The 21,291-nt window shown below is 33.3% G+C and overlaps 1 protein-coding gene across 1 annotated transcript in view; it reads left to right on the top strand.

Annotated features, from left to right (window-relative positions):
• TRPM7 (transient receptor potential cation channel subfamily M member 7) overlaps positions 1 to 21,291 on the top strand; it is a 111,984-nt gene that overhangs the window by 52,215 nt on the left and 38,478 nt on the right. The window contains exons 13-21 of the mRNA XM_068551508.1: positions 1,977 to 2,030; positions 5,408 to 5,548; positions 5,836 to 5,970; positions 6,560 to 6,840; positions 7,850 to 8,078; positions 9,164 to 9,319; positions 9,394 to 9,537; positions 14,748 to 14,876; positions 16,368 to 16,646. Coding sequence (XP_068407609.1) covers positions 1,977 to 2,030; positions 5,408 to 5,548; positions 5,836 to 5,970; positions 6,560 to 6,840; positions 7,850 to 8,078; positions 9,164 to 9,319; positions 9,394 to 9,537; positions 14,748 to 14,876; positions 16,368 to 16,646 — 1,548 coding nt within the window. The remainder of the gene's footprint in view (positions 1 to 1,976; positions 2,031 to 5,407; positions 5,549 to 5,835; positions 5,971 to 6,559; positions 6,841 to 7,849; positions 8,079 to 9,163; positions 9,320 to 9,393; positions 9,538 to 14,747; positions 14,877 to 16,367; positions 16,647 to 21,291) is intronic.

The raw sequence follows: 21,291 nt of genomic DNA, 5'->3' as shown, positions 1-21,291 counted from the left end.
GTCTTCCACTGTGGATTGTAAATTTCCTTTGAGTAGGGATTTGTTGGCGTTCTACTGTCTCTAGCAAATAGATGTAAAAATTAAAAGGATTATTCATTGTGCCAAAGTAAGGTTTATCCCTGAAATGTAAAGCAAATACAAAACACTAAAAATAAAAATTGATCCCATTAGCAAGGCAAGTAATTTTTTTAACTGTATAACTCAAAGTTATTAAGATAATAGTTAACGTTCAGCATCAATTATTGGTAAAATTTTTTAAAGTTTAAGGGATTGTATATAACATGATAAAGCAGTGGTTCTCAATTTTTTGTTATCAAGATCCATAAAAATTATTGAGGACATCAAAGAGCTGTTCTAGAGAGGTTTTGCTTATGTGTGTTGATATGTGTCATATTGGAATGTAACACCAAGAAATTTTAAACATATTTATTAATTTGTACTTCAGTACAAATTCCTGAGAGAATGGGAATGAATAAATGCAAATAGCATTTTAACATGATTCTGAAAACACTTTTGATCTCATGGGCCTCCTAAAAGGGTCTTGGGGGCCTTCAGGAGTCCCCAGATTGCACTTTTGAGAACTGCTGTGTTAAAGTGTACTTATTTTTTACTAAGAAGTCATATTTAATGAATAAACATTAATGGATTAAGATAAAATAGAATTACAAAAATTGTGTTTCTCTCTGATTATATACTATTAGAGAAGATACAATGAAGCTTCCTAATACTTAAAAAGCATGAAATAATTCACATTCACTTGGAAGACACATTTATTTTTTAAAAATTAACTTACAGGCCTCTGTCTTTATTTTTTATAATACTTTGCATTTCAGAAATGTTTGAGCTGTAAATATTTTGTAAGTCTATCTAAGTGCACTAAAATATTACCGATTTTTTGTAAATATTTCTACTAAGTTTGTTTCTTTATGTTAAAAATAATTGACATTTTAAATTGAAAAAAATTAACTTACGAGGAGAATGAGCTGAGGGAACTCAGCTCTTAAGTCTATAGACTAAATACTGTAAAAAGAATGCAGTATCAGTTATAGCCATCTTTAGATATTATATAGAATTTGAAAGCCACTAATATCAAAGAAAATAATATTGTTTTCAAAGGAATAATAAGTTTACCCACTTAGATTTGAGAATGTATTACCAAGTATATGTAATCAAAACTGAGAAGTACATTGAATTGATTACTACAATAACCTCATAAAAATTAACAGTAACACAATGGTGGGAGAAAAATCTCATTTGATATTTCTTTTAAACAATAGATTTAAAGTATTGACAATAATTCTCTTGATTTGTGCTGCTTAGAATCAATTGCAGTAAATTTCATATAGGTCAGAGCACTGTCTAAAAAGTTTAGAAGAATATCTTTTTGGCCCATTTATCTCAGTTTTGATGGGGGGAGATATACTCCTGGGTATTTTTTCAAAATACAGGATACCATCAAAATAAGATTAATGTAAAAATGAAACTTGTCATTAGTCTACTGTAATATTTAAATAGAATTAAGATAATAGGGAAAAAGATGGCATATATAAATGTTAAAAGTTTGTTACCCAAAATATTTAATGTATTGCTACAGCTTGATGATTAGTGGCAGAAACAGAGGTACAGACATTTTAACAAGAGGAAAGAGAATGCCTCCATTATCAATGGAATATAAATTAAATTTAACATATAATTGTGAAGCTTGCAATGTTTGCATGACTTTTAGAAAAGAAAAGCTTTTGTGTTTTGCATAAGTAAAAACGTAAGAGCATAAGAAATTATATATCTTGTTAAAGGTAAATATGACAACATGTAATAGTTACATCTTTTTCTTTGTTCCATTTTATGAACAGAACTTGTATAACTCAAAAACAATATAATTTGTGTAAGAACAAAAGTCCTGTAACAAAAAGGAAATTGTTTAAGTTATTTTAGAAGAAAAATAATAGTTTCCTCTAATTATTTTCTCCTTAAAGAAACAAGGCCCAACTAATCCAATGCTATTTCATCTTGTTCGAGATGTCAAACAGGTAAGAGATTATTTTTGTTTTCGAAAAATGTTATTTTAAAAAAGTCATTTATACTTCATCTGTTTCTAGAAAGCATTTCAGTGCATCTTAAAATTAGCAATAAAGTGACTTTTTTTAGATCGAGATTAAAATAAGGGATAAATTTGTAGTAATACAGGAGTAAAGAACATAATATATCAGAAATCAAGAGAAAGGAAAGTTTATGGAATTAAGACCTGAGCTTCTAGTCATCCAGGATACAGTATGATGAAGTTCATAATGCTTATTTGTTCATAAAGGAAGATCTTCTTTCTCTGTGTTAAGAAGAAATTTGTTCCCTGGGCATGTAAAGGACATTGAGAGAAACACAGATTGGTGATCTTCAATGGCAGATTTTGCCAATAAAAAGGCTGAAAATGTTCTGTCTTTCTCTCTGTTTATGTCTTTCTCTCCCCCCCTCCATCTCTGTCTCTCTCCTTCTCTCTCCCTCTTCCCCCTTCTTTTATATTCAGTATTGGTAGTGATTTCCTATATAATGCTCTCATATGGTCTGAAGCCATTCTGTGGTGACTAAATTTGACACACTGATATTCCTCTTCTTTTCTACTGGATTCTCTGTGAATTAATAGTTTTAAACACTTATTTAAAAATTATAACAATTTAAACTATTGATATCCAATAGTTTTATTTCCCTTGATGAAAAAGTACTCATATTTAGTTAATTGAATTATTTTTAAAGTTTCTGAACTAAAATGCTTTCCTTCTAGAATTCTTCATTCAAATGTTTTACTTGCCATTAAGTGTGAGTGTACTATTAAAAAATGGAAAACTTGATAGAAATGTCATTTTCTGTGTTTTGTAATATGTTTAATACTAAACTAACATTTCATAGAAAGAACTTAGACTTTGTCATACTTAAAATTTTTTTCTTTTATTTTTTTCCATGTGCTTTTTCTTTGTAGCTTTATTGAAATGTATTTCACATACCATAACATTCATCCATGTAAAGTGTATAGTTCAGTGACTTTCTATATTCAGGGTAGTGCCACCGTCACCACAATTTTAGAGTATTTACAATACCCCCCAAAGTAACTTTGTACCCATTAGCAGTCTCTCCCCATTCCTGCTGCTTCTCTACTCCTTGCCTCTGAGCCCGCCCTAAGCAACTGTTAATTCTTTTCTATCTCTGTGGATTTTCCTATTCTGGACAGTTCACATTAATTTTTGTTTGTTTTGTTTAAATAACTAAAGCTTTCTTTTTTTTTTTTTTCCTTCCCAGAAAGCTTGAATAATGAGGGAGACCTTCAGTCCGGGGATTTCTTAAACACATTTGCATTATGATTTACTTATGTGGTTTAGCAGAACTATAGTTGTTAATTCTGGGAACCTCACATAGGAGATTTGTTATATGTTAACGTCTTTTACATTGATGGCTATAATAATAAGCCCAGTTTTTCTACTTGCATAAGTGAAAAATCCTGAAGTAAAAACAGTAATTGAATATTTTCTAATTCAAATTAATGAGTTTTCTAAGAGTTAGTTGTATAGCTTGAGAAATTGCTTATCATTTTTTTAGATAACTCACATTATTTTCCTTAAATTAAGTATTCCCCATTCAAGTGAATTCATAACATAAGGGAATTTGTCAGATTTAAAAAAAAATAGAACTAAAATATCTATCATACATGACATCCTTAATCATAGAGCATATTTTGAGGTTGCTTAAGATGAAATAAAAACAAAAATCTTCTATTTAAGATGAAAGTATGTTTTTTGACTAGTTTTTTTTTTTAACATCTTTATTGGAGTATAATTGCTTTACAATGGTGTGTTAGTTTCTGCTTTATAACAAAGTGAATCGGTTATACATATACATATGTTCCCATATCTCTTCCCTCTTGCATCTCCCTCCCTCCCACCCTCCCTATCCCACCCCTCTAGGTGGTCACAAAGCACAGAGCTGATCTCCCTGTGCTATGCGGTTGCTTCCCACTGGCTATCTATTTTACATTTGGTAGTGTATATATGTCCATGCCACTCTCTGACTTTGTCACATCTTACCCTTCCCCCTCCCCATATCCTCAAGTCCATTCTCTAGTAGGTCTGTGTCTTTATTCCCGTCTTGCCACTAGGTTCTTCATGACCTTTTTTTTTTCCCTTTAGATTCCATATATATGTGTTAGCATACTGTATTTGTTTTTCTCCTTCTGACTTACTTCACTCTGTATGACAGACTCTATGATTAGTTTTTTTTTTATTTTTATTTTTTATTAATTTATGTTTTGTTTTTTTTTTTATGGCTGTGTTGGGTCTTCGTTTCTATGCGAGGGCTTTCTCTAGTTGTGGCAAGCGGGGGCCACTCTTCATCACGGTGCGCGGGCCTCTCACTGTCGCGGCCTCTCTTGTTGCGGAGCACAGGCTCCAGACGCGCAGGCTCAGCAATTGTGGCTCACGGGCCCAGTTGCTCCGCGGCATGTGGGATCTTCCCAGACCAGGGCTCGAACCCGTGTCCCCTGCATTGGCAGGCAGATTCTCAACCACTGCGCCACCAGGGAAGCCCCCTAGTTTTTAAATTAGCGATCTAAAGAATATAGATATCTTTAAATTAGCGATCTAAAGAATATAGATATCTAGAAATTAGAAACTTCACAGATGAAGCCAAAATATAAAAAGTATAAGCATTTTAAAAAGTACTAAGTTCATGAAATTATAATTAGGGAAATGAAAAGAATGGTGATGGTATAAGAGGGCAGAATTGGTTAATATATATATAACTCATCTTATGATTAAACCCTTTAACCAATAATTCATTCTGAAACAGTCTTTCCAAACTCACAAATGGCTTATGTTCCAAAAGTTCATTTGTAAATTGATGCCCTGGGAAAATGAAGTTTTATCTCTGAACAATGTATAGGTGGTAGTTGAATTCTAGTCAAGGCTATAAAAACGTGTAATCTACAATATGGCCAATATAATTTTGGTTAAAAATATTTATAAGTATTAATGGGCCCCTCAGGAAACATTTATAGCATTATTTATGCAGGAAAATGCAACTTATGTGCCACGGTGAAACAGAACACTTGGCACTTAGAGGTTTCTTTGCCTGTGTGTGTGAAGTATTAGTACAGTGGAGAGATCAAATTATCTTCCTGTTGTAAGCCATACTCCTTTCCTGAGCCACACCGTTGGGACTTCAAAACCTCAGAATCTCTCTTCTTACAAAAGGAAACAGAAACAAGTCACTCCCTTCTTCTGTAAAGGTAGCTGCTGGCAACTCCAGCTTCCTGTAACAAGTAAACATTTGTTATTTTGGAGAGTAGTAGGCACATTTCTAGGCATGGCGTGGAAATATTGAGAAATACTATTTTGTCTTTTTAAAACTAATGCTTTGTTTTCAGGGAAATCTTCCTCCAGGATATAAGATCACTCTAATTGATATAGGACTTGTTATTGAATATCTTATGGGAGGAACCTATAGATGCACCTACACTCGGAAACGTTTTCGATTAATATATAATAGTCTTGGTGGAAATAATCGGGTACGTAATATTTGGGGGGAAGTCTATAGATGTGCTTTAAAATGAACTTACACACTTTAAAAGTTAAAAATTACTTAGAATGGTAAAAGTGGGATTGCCTTAAAAACATGAGATTTTAAACTAAGAGTACTTAGAAATATTTTGTAATTGAAATCCTGAAGAAACTATATTTTTTTTTGGTGTGCGTACACACATATATTTATATATACATACATATGTAAAAACTGATTTTTTATAGCATATCAGCATATTTAAATCTATAAAATCTAATAAGCTTTTATTTTCAGAGGTCTGGCAGAAATACCTCCAGCAGCACTCCTCAGTTGCGAAAGAGTCAGGAATCTTTCGGCAATAGAGCAGATAAAAAGGAAAAAATGAGGCATAATCATTTCATTAAAACAGCACAGCCCTACCGACCAAAGGTATATTTGTTTAAATATTACCCTTTCTGGCTTTCGCATTTTGTTCTTTCTAAATTACTTAGTATTATGAAACAGAAAACTCCTTGTTTTAGTAAGAATTATCTTTTGTTTTTAGATATGGTATTATATCCTTGATTCTTCATTTTCCTATATGCCAAAAGATATTCATTGTTGGTTAATGATTCTGTTATTTTTTAGTATTTAACTATGATAATGACCAAAATTTTTAGATGTTTTGATTATTGCTTAACTGCCTCCTTTTATTCTATATTTACTTGATTAACAACATGCAAGACCAGAGGTGTTATCCAAACTTTCTTTTCATTAAAACTGTGTTTTATTGGATATTAGTTGAAATATTTAGGCCCTTTAATCTTGGAAAACTTTGTTGCAAAGACATTTTTTTGGAAATGACATTTCTATAAAATGAATATGAGCTATAATAAAAATCAAGTATGTAAAATTTATACTATTTTGATTTGTGCAGCTGTATGAAGTTGAAGAATAAAGGGTATTTTATTAAAATTCTCACATGAATGTCATATGGCCTTATTTTGATGAGCCTTATAACATTTATTTTCTCTTAAAGATTGATACAGCTGTGGAAGAAGGAAAGAAGAAAAGAACCAAAGATGAAATTGTAGATATTGATGATCCAGAAACCAAGCGCTTTCCTTATCCACTTAATGAACTGCTAATTTGGGCTTGCCTTATGAAGAGGCAGGTCATGGCCCGTTTTTTGTGGCAGCATGGTGAAGAATCAATGGCTAAAGCATTAGTTGCCTGTAAGATCTATCGTTCAATGGCATATGAAGCAAAGCAGAGTGACCTCGTAGATGATACTTCAGAGGAATTGAAACAATATTCCAAGTAAGTTACATTTTATCATTTGAAACATTTTAAAAATACAAAATAGATGAGGTTTAAGTGGAGATTATAGTGCCACGCACTAATTAGGTTACGTATTATAATTTTATTGGAAAAATTAAGAGAAACCCACTTTCTAAATGTTTTAAGTTTTTAAAAAAAAACTCAGAAAGAAACTTTGCTGCCTAGGCATGTATATTGTTTGCAGTTCAAGAGTTAAATATCTCAACAAGAAAGAAGAAATGCCAGAAATAAGTTTAATAATTAGTTGTACATAATAGCAATTAGATTAGGAAAAGTTCCATTTGAAGTGGTAGGGAAAGGAAGAAAGTGAGGTTTGAGCTGTGTTCTAAGGAAATAAATTTAGTTCAGCTGGAAGGGCATTTCAGATGGTGGAACTACATATGTAGAAGAATAAAATAGTTCACAAGTTTTACAGTCTACTTAGGGGAGTAGTAGAATATTAAGCTAGAAAGGTAGTTTGTAGGAAGCTTTATAATAGAGAATAGGACCACCCTCCCCCAAAATGGGCTGTCTTTGGAAGAGAGTAAGAGTTGTTACTGGAAATAACTCAAATAGAGATCCTGTGATCATGTTACCAGGGATTTAAGATTAAGATGTTTTTCATATTAGGTTAGTCCCTATTCACATTATTCTTCCTCTCTACTGGGTACCAACCCTCTTCTATGTTTGAAATATTGTCTAGAGACTTTCTGAACAGAGTATCTGAATATTGTCAGTTTGGGTTTCCTGTGAGTCTATAGGTTTATTTCTAGGACCAGGGGAAAGTGCTTTGGAGTCACATTTTCAGTCTTGTTCCTAATGTGGCATATTTTAATATTTTGTGATTTTCACATAGTAGTGGATATCTGAAAACATAGGGCCTCACAATTCCCTAAGTGTGTGTGTGAAAATATTGAAAACTGGAACATGTTATGAATGACTTTAAGGATAATGGTTTAAAACTGCAATTTGGTAATCTGAATATGTTTTGGCTTTTATCTTTTGATAGTGATTTTGGTCAACTGGCAGTTGAATTATTAGAACAATCCTTCAGACAAGATGAAACCATGGCTATGAAATTGCTCACTTATGAACTGAAAAATTGGAGTAATTCCACCTGTCTTAAGTTAGCAGTTTCTTCAAGACTTAGACCTTTCGTAGCCCACACCTGTACACAAATGTTGTTATCTGATATGTGGATGGGAAGGCTGAATATGAGGAAAAATTCCTGGTACAAGGTATACCTTAGAAATAATATAAAGTGTGTGATTAGATAAAAAAGAACAGAGGAATTAGCTCAGCTGTATAGTAAAATGCCTTGATTTGTGAGGGTAGGGGTTGTGGTGTTGGCATTTTATCCCTCTTAGTCTTCACTCTGAATCCTTTTCAGGTGTGGTGTATAGTGATTGTTTCCCCAGTCTGAGCCAGAAGCATGAGAGCAACAAATGGGAGTATTGGCATTTATAGCAGCCATGAAAAAAAAGTTGTTGCTTTATGAAAAGATGATTCCCAAATTCTAAAATTCAGGACCTATCTACTAACTTAATAATCTGTTACTTTTAATTTGCTTGAAGTATATTGGATCTGCTCAGTTTTTATGGTTAAAAATTGGGATAAAATGTTGTCTGGTACTTTCAGTTTCATTACAGTGAGAGATTTTACTTTAAACTTTCCTTTTTGTTATTTTATGTCTGAAAAAAGGTATAGAATATAGAAGGCAGAAATCAGGCAAGTAGTTTAATCACTGATCATTGTAAGTGGATAATAAATACTGATCATATACTAAAAATAATGGTGAAGGATTAACCCTGATATACAATTATAATAGAAACCCTGACACACAATTATAATTTCTTTGTGCTTGAGGGTTTTGCAGGTAATACATAAAATTTCAGAAATAAACCTTTTTGTTTATAGAGGCACAAGCTGAGTAATCACATTGTGACACGGAACACTTGCAGAGAGATTTAGGATAAAATTAAGCACATGTTAACTTCATAAGGCTTACATTTTATTTAAACAAAAATGTATTTTCTGAACAAATAGTAACCTGATTTTTTAACAGGACAAGTCTATAATAATTATTAAATCTTTTCTATACCCTTATATCGTAATACTCAAATGTTTTGTTACTCTTTAAAACAATTCAACCTGGCCTCTTTCTATATAAGTAAAATGTGAAGTTTTTGTTTTTTCCCTGCACCACCAGGGACAAAATGGCTAACTAATAATTAGGAGATTTTATACCTTTTTATTGCTTTTATTATATTCTTGAAGGCCATTAATTTTAAAATGTAAACTTCTGTGTTTCTAAAATTTTTAGGTCATACTAAGCATTTTAGTTCCACCTGCCATATTAATGTTAGAATATAAAACTAAGGCTGAAATGTCTCATATTCCACAATCTCAAGATGCTCATCAAATGACAATGGAAGATAGTGAGAACAACTTTCAAAACATAACAGAAGAGATTCCCATGGTAAGGAAAAAAAATTTAAAGTAAATATAAATTTGTTGTGAATAAATGTACAATAAATGTTCTTTTTATTTTAGGAAGTATTTAAAGAAGTAAGAATATTGGACAGGAATGAAGGGAAGAATGAAATGGAGATACAAATAAAATCAAAAAAGCTTCCAATCACACGAAAGTTTTATGCCTTTTATCATGCACCAATTGTAAAATTCTGGTTTAACACGGTATGATTTTTTTTTATTGAAGTATAATCGATACTATATGTTACAGGTGTATAATATAGTGATTCACAATTTTAAAGATTATACTCCATTTATAAAATTATAAAATATTGGCTATAGTCCCCATGTTGTACAATATATCCTTGTAGCTTATTTTATGCCTAATAGTTTGTACTTCTTAATCCCCTACCTTTATATTGCCCCTCCCCACTTTCCCTCTCACCACTGGTAACCACTAGTTTGTTCTCTATATCTGTGAGTCTGCTTCTTTTTTGTTATATTCACTAGTTTGTTGTATTTTTAAGATTCCACGTATAAGTGATATCATACAATACTTGTCTTTCTCTGTCTGACTTACTTCACTTAAGATAATACCCTCCAAGTCCATCCATGTTGCTGCAAATGGCAAAATTTCATTCTTTTTTATGGCTGAGTAGCATTCCATTGTATATATTTACCACATCTTCTTTGTCCATTCATCTGTTGATGGACACTTAGGTTGCTTCCATATCTTAGCAATTGTAAATAATGCTGCTATGAACATTGGGGTGCATGTATCTTTTCGAATTAGTAACATGGTATATTTTAAAATTGAGCAAAATTTTTTTTTACCACATTAAAAACCATTCAGTTTTATTAATTAACATATTAAGTTCACACATGGTCTAAATAAACCTTTAACAATCCATCTATGATTCTCTATCAAAATACAGATTATAGTAATTCAGAAGAATTCTTGTTCTTTGGATAGAATGATCTGAGAATTGTGATTTTTATGATTTACACAAAGAAGCCTAGTTATTTAGTAAACATGGATGTACAGTAATTTTATAACTTCTTATGGAAGGGTTCCCTATATTTTTCTTAGTTATTGATGAAGATGTATTTGTTTCAAATATGCCAACTAATATTCATGACTTCTATCTGTTGATTTAATGAATGTTTATCAAGATTTTAATGAACTAACATCCTTTTATCCTTAAAAGCAAATGGTCACAACTATTTAAGATTTACAGTGATCCTGTCTTTAATACAAAGAATGATTCCCTGAACACTTAACTAATGGTGATCTATAGGAATGATTTAAATCAATGACAGATGTCATTTCCATTTAGATTTTCATTGTACAGTTTACATTACAGGGTCTTTAAACATCCATGGAGTAGTAAAAATAAATGATTGCTACCTAATAGTATTTTCAAATAATCTCAAATAATGCCAATATAAAAAAGATGCTGATAATAATTACACCTGTCCAAACATCATTCCCTGTGATCCTGTGATCAATACCAACAAACAAATTTTATAAGTGTTTTAACTTTAGATGATTTTCTGTAACAGTCTCAATTAGAGTAATGCCAGAAAAGTTACTGACTTTAATGCTTTCTACTATGTATTCTGATATTTATTTAGATTTGATTTGTGATTAAGTACTTTTACATTTTTTTTCATCATTCAAGTTTCTTTCCACTGTGAACTCTTCAGGTGTTTTCTGAAGTATATATTTAGGACTGATGTCTTTCATCACTTATTACATTTGTAGGGTTTCTCTCCACTATGGATTCTCTGATGTTGAGCGAGGTAACAGCTCTGGTTGAAGGCTTTGTCACATTCTCTACATTTGTACGTTTTTTGCTATTATGGTTTTTTTCTACTTTTTCTACTGTTATTTTCTGATGTTTTTGAGAACCAGTTAAAGGCTTTGCCACATTTGCTACATTTGTAAGGTTTCTTTCCAGTATGAGATCTCTGCTGTATAAGATATGAATGCTGATTAAAGGTACTGCCACATTCTGTACTTTTGTAAGGCTTCTCTGCAGTGTGAATTATCGGATGCTGCTTAAGATTTGAGCCCTGGGTAAAGGCTTTGCCACATTCTTTACATTTGTATAGTTTCTCCCCAGTATGAATTCTCTGATGTTGAGTAAGTTTTGAGCACCATTTGAAGGCTTTACCACAGTCTTTACATTTGTAAAGTTTCCCTCCAGTATGAATTTTCCTTTGTCTACTTAGATTTAATGATTGATTAAAGGCTTTCCTACATTTATTACACTTTTAATGTTCCTCTCTAGTATGAATACTCTGATGTTGAGTAAGTTGATGTTGAAGACTGATTAAAACCTTTATCACATTCACTACATTTGTAAGTCTTCTCTCCAATATGAATCCTCTTATATGTAGTAATATATGAGCTTTGATAAAAGACATTCCTGTATTTATTACTTTTAGAATGGTTTTCTGAAAATTCAGTGCCCTGATGTTTCATAAGACTTGGGTCTCGGTCAAAGTTATTGTCTGATTCAATGCAGGGATAGCTTGTTGCTCCATTATAAATGCTGTTGTAGTTATTGAAAAATAGAGCTCTTGGTTAAGACCTTACACAGTTTATTGCAGTTTAAATTTCCAAGTCGACAACTTTCGTGTTTTCCCAGCAGCATTTTTTGGAATAAATCTTCCATGCCTGCTTTGTGGTCATCAAAATCTGGGTGTCGTAAGAAGACATAGCTGGGTGTGTGGCTACTGTCTCCATTCCCTTCACATCCTAGAGATCCTTCTTTTGCTTCAAAAAGGTGACCAGGTCCCTATAGTTCTCTAACATCTGTCCTTGTACAATTCCCATTGATCAAAGTCCAGTCATTCCCACTCCTCTTGAGAGAAATCTATGGCCACATCTTGCAATGTCAGCAGTCCCTGAGAAGCTGCCATTTCCTCCTGTTTTTCCTCCTGCTCTGGGTTGTTTTTTCATCAATATTATGTTGAAGAAACACATCAGCATCTTGAGAATATACCTTCAAAGGTGTCAACACATCTCCCTCACCAGCTCCTACCCACAAGCCGAACTTTCAAAGTTGACTTTGAAATGCTGAAAAGGCCAATCTCTCCCATCCTTTGTCTCAGGAGAAATACAGGAATAACCAGCTCCTGGCCTTTAAAAATGCTTTGCTGAAACCCTTTCAGGAGTTTGGGTTTTTGGGGGCATGAGCCACCGGTCTCCTTGCATTGCCCTGCAGTAAACCTTTCTCTGCTCCAAACTCCAACATTTAGGTATTATTTGGCTGGGGCTGAGGCCGCAGTGGGTACCCGCCACCCACCCCCGGTTTGGGGCACCCCCTCCAGGACGCCCCTAGGGGTGGGGCCGTGCATTCTGCTCCCTCCCCCAAGTGACTGAGGGAATTTCTTTTTTCTTTCTTTGCTTATTGCAGTTTACTTCCCTACTCTGCTATAGCTCAAATCAAAGATATGGCTTATTTTAAAACTGGTAGAGGCAAGGAAAACGGTGAGAGAATTCTCAGCCACAATTGTTCAAGGGTCAGAGAGTCTGGGTTTTCCTCTGAAATGAAATGACTCTTCAGATGTTATTATATATTGTTCCTTATCATCTCCTTATAACCTTTCTTGTTAAGAGTCTCAAAGGTGGGATGTTCTCTTACCTAGGGAGAATGTTTTTCATATTTGTTTACATTTCTTGGGATTCAACCTCAGTGATTGGGAGCTAAGAAAATATTGGGTTGGCCAAAAAATTTGTTGGGTCTTTTCTGTAAGATGGCTCTAGTAGCGCTTAGTTGTCTTTAACTTCATTCGAAACAGTTTTGTTAGACTGTATTGTGACAGCTGTCATATCAGCGTGCATTTAAAAAAAGCTTATCAAAATTGGTGAATTTTTGTGTAGCCATTTTGATATTGAAGACGGAAGAAAAAAAAGCAACATTTTCAGCATATTATGTTTTATTGTTTCAAGAAAGGTAAAAACAACTGAAATGCAAAAAAGATTTGTGCAGTGTATGGAGAAGATGCTGTGACTGATTGAACATGTCAAAAGTGGTTTGCGAAGTTTCATGCTGGAGATTTCTCACTGGATGATGCTCCGTGGTCGGGTAGACCAGTTGAAGTTGATAGCGATCAAATCGAGACATCGACAACTATCAACGTTATACCACATGGGAGATAGCCGACATATTCAAAATATCCAAATCAAGCGTTGAAAATCATTTGCACCAGCTTGGTTATGTTAATCACTTTGATGTTTGGGTTTCACATAAGTTAAGTGAAAAAAATCTTCTTGACCGTATTTCTGCATGCGATTCCCTACTTAAACGTAGTGAAAACATTCTGTTTTTAAAACAAATTGTGATGGGTAATGAAAAGTGGATACTGTACAATAATGTGGAATGGAAAAGATCATGGGGCAAGTGAAATGAACCACCACCTACCACACCAAAGGCCGGTCTTCATCCGAAGAAGGTGATGTTGTGTATATGGTGGGATTGGAAGGGAGTCCTCTATTATGAGCTCCTTCCAGAAAACCAAACAATTAATTCCAACAAGTACTGCTCCCAGTTAGACCAACTGAAAGCAGCACTCAATGAAAAGCTTCTGGAATTACTCAACAGAAAATGCATAATCTTCCATCAGGATACCACAAGACCGCATGTTTCTTTGATGACCAGGCAAGAACTGTTATGGCTTGGCTGAGTAGTTCTCATGCATCTGCTGTATTCACCAGACATTGCACATTCGGATTTCCATTTATTTTGGTCTTTGCAAGCTTCTCCTAATGGAAAAAATTTCCATTCCCTGGAAGACTCTAAAAGGCATCTGGAACAGTTCTTTGCTCAAAAATATAAAAATTTGGGGAAGATGGAATTATGAAGTTGCCTGAAAAATGTCAGAAGGTAGTGGAACAAAAGGGTGAATATGTTGTTCAATAAAGTTCTTGGTGAAAATGAAAAATGTGTCTTTTATTTTTACTTAAAAACCGAAGGAACTTTTTGGCTAATCCAATACCAGTTGTCTTTCTTAGGAATACTACGTGGTCGGGGGAAGGAGGAGGCACGTAGTATGTGTTTCTTGATGATGGTGATGAAGTTCTATAGTATGATACCTGAGGTATAATATAAGTGAAATTATGTGGACTATACTGAGAACATAAACCTGGTATTATAAAATTCTTCCTATGAGAAGTACTAAAAAGTCAACTAAAGTCTAGAATAACACATTTTTACCTTGGGGACCATTTATAAATGGTTGATTGATAAATGCAATGTCTGCATGGAAGAAGAGTTACTTCTGAAACTTTTTTAATGATTGAAGGGAGATACTTCACAGGGGCTCATTTCGTCTCTTTTTTTGTGTATGCTTGGAAATTTTCATAGTAAAGAAATTGTATTTTATAATAAATTTTATTCATATCTTGTATTTTCTTTTTTTATTAGTTGGCATACTTAGGATTTCTGATGCTTTATACATTTGTGGTTCTTGTACAAATGGAACAGTTACCTTCAGTTCAAGAATGGATTGTTATTGCTTATATTTTTACGTATGCTATTGAGAAAGTCCGTGAGGTATGTCTTTAGTTTTTCCTACCAGTAACTTGGTGTATATATGGAGGGTGTTATGTTTTGTTTTGGTTATGTGTGTGGGTATGTGTTATTCATACCCACACACATAACCATGATGTAGGTGGGTATATTCATATACCCACCTACATCACCCAGTAGGTGATGATGTTATTGAAGTATAGATTGTTTGGTTTTGCTGTTCTAAAAGTGATGGCCATAGAATAGAGATTGTGTTGTTAACTTTGTCACAATTACAAAGATAATGATTTGTCTCAAATAATAGATTTGTTTTTGTTTTATTTTCTCAACATTCATGTTTATGTTCTTTGCCATTCTCAAAAAGTATTAAATATACATATAGCCAATCAGGTAGATAAATTATAAGTATATTCTTACTTTGCTCTTAGGTTATACTGCTCTAAAGTGTACTGTATTGCCCATTGAATTATCGTTTAGATTTAGATCCCTCTGTCCCTGTGTCTATCAGAGTTTTCAGTTTAAAACTGTAAATTTTCTAATATCCTGATTTTGGAAAAAAAGGTTTTTAAAATTTTTTTATACTTTCTGTTTAGTCTAGTACCTATATAAATGTTGTTTTATAACACAGTTATTTAAATACATATGAATTATTTCATGTCTCTACTTTACATTTAGAGAATACATGAAATTGCAAAAATAGATAGAAGGCATTGTACTTCCCTCCCACTTAGGTATAATAGGAATTTAATAGCTTATGCATTTTAAATGCCTTTGAGTGCCACGGCCCATATGTTTATGAAATCTGTTGTTTTGCTAACATGTTTGAAGAAATTAAGTTGTTAAATTGTGAAAGCAAGTTGCAAATAATTTTTTTATTCATAAAACTGTTCTGCAAGGATTTATTAGATAGTAATAAAAGTGATTGCCTGTAGTGGGAAGGAGAATTAGTTGGCTAGGGGTGAAGAGTGGAAGGGAGACTTTTCACTATTTGCTTTTGATACACTATGATTTTGAAGCTGTAAATGTATTACCATTCCCCACAAAAAATTTAAAATATTTTTTATATTAAAGAGCTAAGTATAGCTACTTAAACCATTGAGTTGTTTACTTTCTGCAAATAAGGCACCTTTGGAAGATCCTACCTGGATATCCTAGTGTTGTTTCAGTGAAAAATAAAACAACTTTTGACAAGTATCTCACATTCCAAGTCTAGAGAATTGTGTTCTAATCCAGAATTTTCAGTGTCTTAGTTGGATGACCTTGGTTGAGCAGGTCATTTATTTGTGGGTCTTTTTTTTTCTTTTTTTTCCCCTATATATAGAGAATGAGGATAAGAAGTATCTGTCTTTGATATCTTATTGAATTGTTTTGGTGATCAAATGCCAAGACAGTCAAAATACTTTGAAATATTAAATGATATATAAAATTCTGCTATGACAGTATAATTGAATTCTGGTATATGTTTTAATGGGAAGAAAGTGATGAAACTTTTTTTTTTTTTGTTTAAACCTGTAGATCTTTATGTCTGAAGCTGGAAAAATAAGCCAGAAGATTAAAGTGTGGTTTAGTGATTACTTCAATATCAGTGATACAATTGCCATAATTTCTTTCTTCATTGGATTTGGACTAAGATTTGGAGCAAAATGGAACTTTGAGAATGCATATGATAATCATGTTTTTGTGGCTGGAAGATTAATTTACTGTCTTAACATAATATTTTGGTATGTGCGTTTGCTAGATTTTCTAGCTGTAAATCAACAGGCAGGACCTTATGTAATGATGATTGGAAAAATGGTAAGTTGAGAGGTGTCTGATAATACTCATGGGTTTATTGATATTTTTTCTTAAAATCATAAAAATATGTTATTAATGTAGTTTTACTTGAACCAGAGAATGATAGTTCATGTTTATTTGCCTCATATTGCAAATAGACCCATTCCTAAGGATATTAGCTTTTTAAAAAATAAATTTATTTATTTATTTATTTATTTATTTATTTATTTATTTATTTATTTATGGCTGAGTTGGGTCTTTGTTGCTGCGCGTCATCTTTCTCTAGTTGCTGTGAGCGGGGGCTACTCTTTGTTACAGTGCGTGGGCTTCTCATTGCGGTGGCTTCTCTTGTTGCAGAGCACGGGCTCTAGGCACGGGCTTCAGTAGTTGTGGCACGTGGGCTCAGTGGTTGTGGCTCGCGGGCTCTAGAGTGCAGGCTTAGTAGTTGTGGCTCACAGGCTTCATTGCTCCGTGGCATGTGGGATCTTTCCGGACCAGGGCTCTAACCTGTGTCCCCTGCATTGGCAGGCGGATTCTTAACCACTGTGCTACCAGGAAAGCCCAGGATATTAACTTTTGAAGAAAATATTTGATGGGATAAAGTTAGGAAAGCTTATTTTATTTGTTTTCTCTTGAAATACTTTAATTTTTAAATGTTACTTGCTAGGGCTATTTGAAAAATATGAACTTGCTAGCTCCAATCTATGAGTTTCTTTTCATCTTTACTACCACTACCCTAAACCCAATCTGTCATCATCTGGCACTGGCAGTAGTATAGTAATCTGTTTACTCACAAGCACTCTGGCTTGTCTTCAATCTATATTATAGCTAGAGTAATATTTCAAAATGCAAATCTGAGTATGTCAGTTCTCCTTCTTAAAAAAATCTTTTAATGATTTTGCATTACTGCTAGAAATCAGTGTACTTAATGAAACCCATAAGCCTTGCCCAGTTTGACTGTTGCTTTCCTTCCTTTCTTCCTCCCTCCTTCCCTTCTTCTCTCCCTCCCTCCCTTTAAGTTTTGAGATAGTTACAGATTAACATGCAGTTGTAAGAAATAACACAGAGCGATTCTGTGTACTCTTTACCTAGTTTCCTCCAGTAGTAACATCTTCCTTGCTTTCTTGAGTCTCACCTCTTACCATTTTTGACCTCTTATTTGTGTTCTAGTCACACAAACCTTTGTCTTTTTCATTTAACACAGCCCCTATCAGAGAACCAAGAATAGCTCATGTTCTTTCTGCGTAAAATGATCACCCTCGTCTACACTCATATCCTTAGCTTTTTTCATTAATTAACTTAGTTTTGTCCTCCAGATCTTGGCTTCAACATGTTTTTTTTTCAAGGAAGCTTTTTTGACCTTTTTCAACTAGATCAAGTTTATTTGCTGTATAATTTTATGGGACCCATGTTTTTCCCTTCAGAATATTTATCTGTGTCTAACTGTATTTTAAACTACATTCTTACTGGATTATTTATATTCTCCTCTAGACTTTAAATTCCTTGGAGTAGGAACCTTGTCTGGTGTTGGTCACCTTTATATCTCTAGTATCTCAATACTTATCACAGTCCCTGTCACATAGTAGATTTCTCCTTACTAAATATTTGTTGGTTGGATGGATAAAGCCATTTCAAGTAGGAAAAAAACAACATAAAAACACTGAACATTAATTGTATTTTCATAGGTTGGTAGTTAAGATTTTTTTCTCTTATTTTTATATCCTTAGCAGCAGATTATAAATTTAAAAAACTGTAATTGTTCACCAAGTAGTTTTTAATGTTTATTATATTCTCACTGCTATGCAAGACAATGCAGATTGGTTATTAGGATATTGTCCCTGAACTTTGTGAAACCGCATTTCTCTTTTTTGACTTTATCAGTCCTGTAGTTATTTTTAACAGTTGCATAATCTAGCTTGAGGAGCCTATCCTACATAAAGTATTTTAGGAAATTATATGAGATATTAGTAAACTATCAATGTGGTTTATTGATTAAGTTAATGAGTAGGGGATATAGGGATTCATGAAAAGAGAGAAGTTTGTGGAGGTTTTTGTTAAAGCAATGGAATCTGAGCCATTCTTCGAAAGCTTGAGAGAGATGGGAGTAAAAAGGAACAGCCTGACTGGAAATTTTTTTGTGATAAGGTATAGTTTGTTAGCAAATTGGATAGACAGGGCGTAGTAGCTTGGAGTATATAGAACATTGAAAACTAGGACTTTAGAGAAGAAAAATATAGGGGAAACCATTGAAGAGTTTTTCCCCCAAATTTTTATTTTTCTTTACCATAAAAGAAGTAGGTTGACATTTCTCTGTCTTTCCTTATCATCTTGGAGTGACTTTTCAGTGTATGGATATTGAAAGCAGCTAGTCAGATTGTTCATTATGATGATTTTCAACCAGTGGGGCAGTCTGAAAAAGTCTCACAAGGGTTCCTCATGCTCAATTCCAACCCACCACACTAATCTTGTCCCTTATTAATGCACTTTGCAAGATAATGCTAACTAAACAAATACTGTCAGTGGTTTATGTCTTTAGGTACCTCTTTCCTTCTATCTTTACTGATCCAGACTGTTTTTAAAATTTATATCCAGAACATCTAATCTTTTCCTGATATAATATGCCCAATATTTTGCTCTTTCCCATAGGCTTAACCAACTGGCAGGTTTTGTTTTTTAAATACATGTCAGGTTTAATGTGCAATTTTTTATGCACTGAGCTGAAAAAAATCTAAAATGTACTGGGCCTACTCCTGCCATAAATTTGGGCCTATTCCTGCCATAAATTACTTTCAGTTTTCAGTTGAAAAAGGCAAACTCTATTATGCTTCTGTTGCTTTTGTGAAAGTAACTTCTCTTTCCTTATTCTAAAATTACTATTCATTGTAAAAAATTTTAGCAAGTGCAGACAAACTACCCTCCAGAGACATCCAGTATTAGCAGTTTGATGTATACCTTTCCATCCTTCAAGACATATATATGAATACATGTGTTTATTTGTGTCAAACTTCACACGAATAAATGTATATAATAGTTTTATCGAAATGGGCTCATTATGTGTATGCTGTTTCTCAGTTCTTTTTAAAATTGGTCTTCTAGATTAAATTTATCTTTTAAGTAGCCCCACTAGCTCACAGGATTATCAGCATTGCTTTGCATCATGAAGACAAAGTTTTTACATTTTTTGAATACAAAGTTTCATTATTATACTTGATTTTCCACACTACACATTTTCCCTCTAGGAGAGTGTATCCTACTCTCCCCAGTTAAGAATTACTGGTTTATTATTTGTCACATCAAAGAAGTACTTATTATTCATCCATTTTGCATTCTTTCATGAAGTAGTGGTATTTCCAGGAAAAGTTAGGGGAGTTAAGGTTTTGGGGGAGGGACTGGTTTTAGCCTAACGTTTTAGGGCAAAAAACTGCTCTAGCTCTCATTGTCTACCAGATTATTTAGTGACTTAGTGTTATTGGGTTAATTTAATGGTGATATACAGTAAATGGGAGGTGCAGGAAGTATAAAAGTGAACAATCTTAATAACAGATGGAGATGGGAAAAGTAAGGAAGCCAAGAGAAAGTGGAGCTGTCTGGATTTCCATCTGAATCTTACCTCTAATGTACTCCCAACACTCCCACTGGTTCTCCCATCCCAATTATAGGGAGCTGAAATATATATTTCATTTTCTTCTTTACCTTTGATCTTCTTTAGAACCACCCTCCACCAGGATTATGTCTTTCCCTTTGTCAGCCATTTATTTATCATATCATTATCTTTTTTCTCCTAGTGCCATCTTCCCTTTCTACCTCCTTCAGTACTCTCAGATGGTTACTGTTCTAATTATCTGCTTAAAGTAGATGCTGCAGAGTATAAGAAATCCTTCATTAAAGTATACCTTTAATGAATAAAGAAGATGAATTTTATAGTACGTAGTAGATTCCTAGAGTAACTTAACATTTTTTAATCATTGGGTATCTGTTATATGCTATGCATTATACTAAGCTGAGACTACAAAGATGAATAAGACATGGTCCGGATCCTCATGGAATTCACAGTCTAGTATATAAGACAAGCATGTGAGCAGATAGAGAAAGATATGGTAAACTGTTTTGTGAAGACTGAAAGCTTTCACAAGGAATATGGTATTTGAAAAAAGTTTAGAAAATAGGTAGGAATTTTTCTTGAGCAGGGAATTTCTAATCAGAGAAAACAGCTTCATATCTTTCATAAAGATATGAAAGATTAAAGTAGAAGAAATCTTCACATTTGACATCTTTAATAGAGATCAGACTAATGAAAATTACATGGTAAATGCTGAACTCGTCCTACTCACTCCATATACCTATACATTCAAGCTAGGAACCCTCATTTTAGATATAAGAAATGGAATATTCAGATATTTTAATTAGTTAAAATTTAGATCAAATATAAGGAAGATTGTCAAATAGGCTTTATGCGAAAGGTATGAAATCCAGAGACCTCTGAATCATCAGCCAACAGACCTTGAATAATTTTAGAATATTTCAGGTTTGGGTTTTGATTTGAATTTTTGAGTTGGGCTTTTTCTTTACTTAATTTGGATTCCAAATTACAGCAAATGCCGTGAATAATGTTTTGATGAATTATTTGCCTTTTAAAAATCTTTTATCCCAAGATTTTGTTTATTGA

The sequence above is a fragment of the Eschrichtius robustus genome, chromosome 1 (genome assembly GCF_028021215.1).
Source record: "Eschrichtius robustus isolate mEscRob2 chromosome 1, mEscRob2.pri, whole genome shotgun sequence".
Lineage (NCBI taxonomy): Eukaryota > Metazoa > Chordata > Mammalia > Artiodactyla > Eschrichtiidae > Eschrichtius > Eschrichtius robustus.
This window is presented reverse-complemented; position numbering and strand designations above follow the sequence as displayed.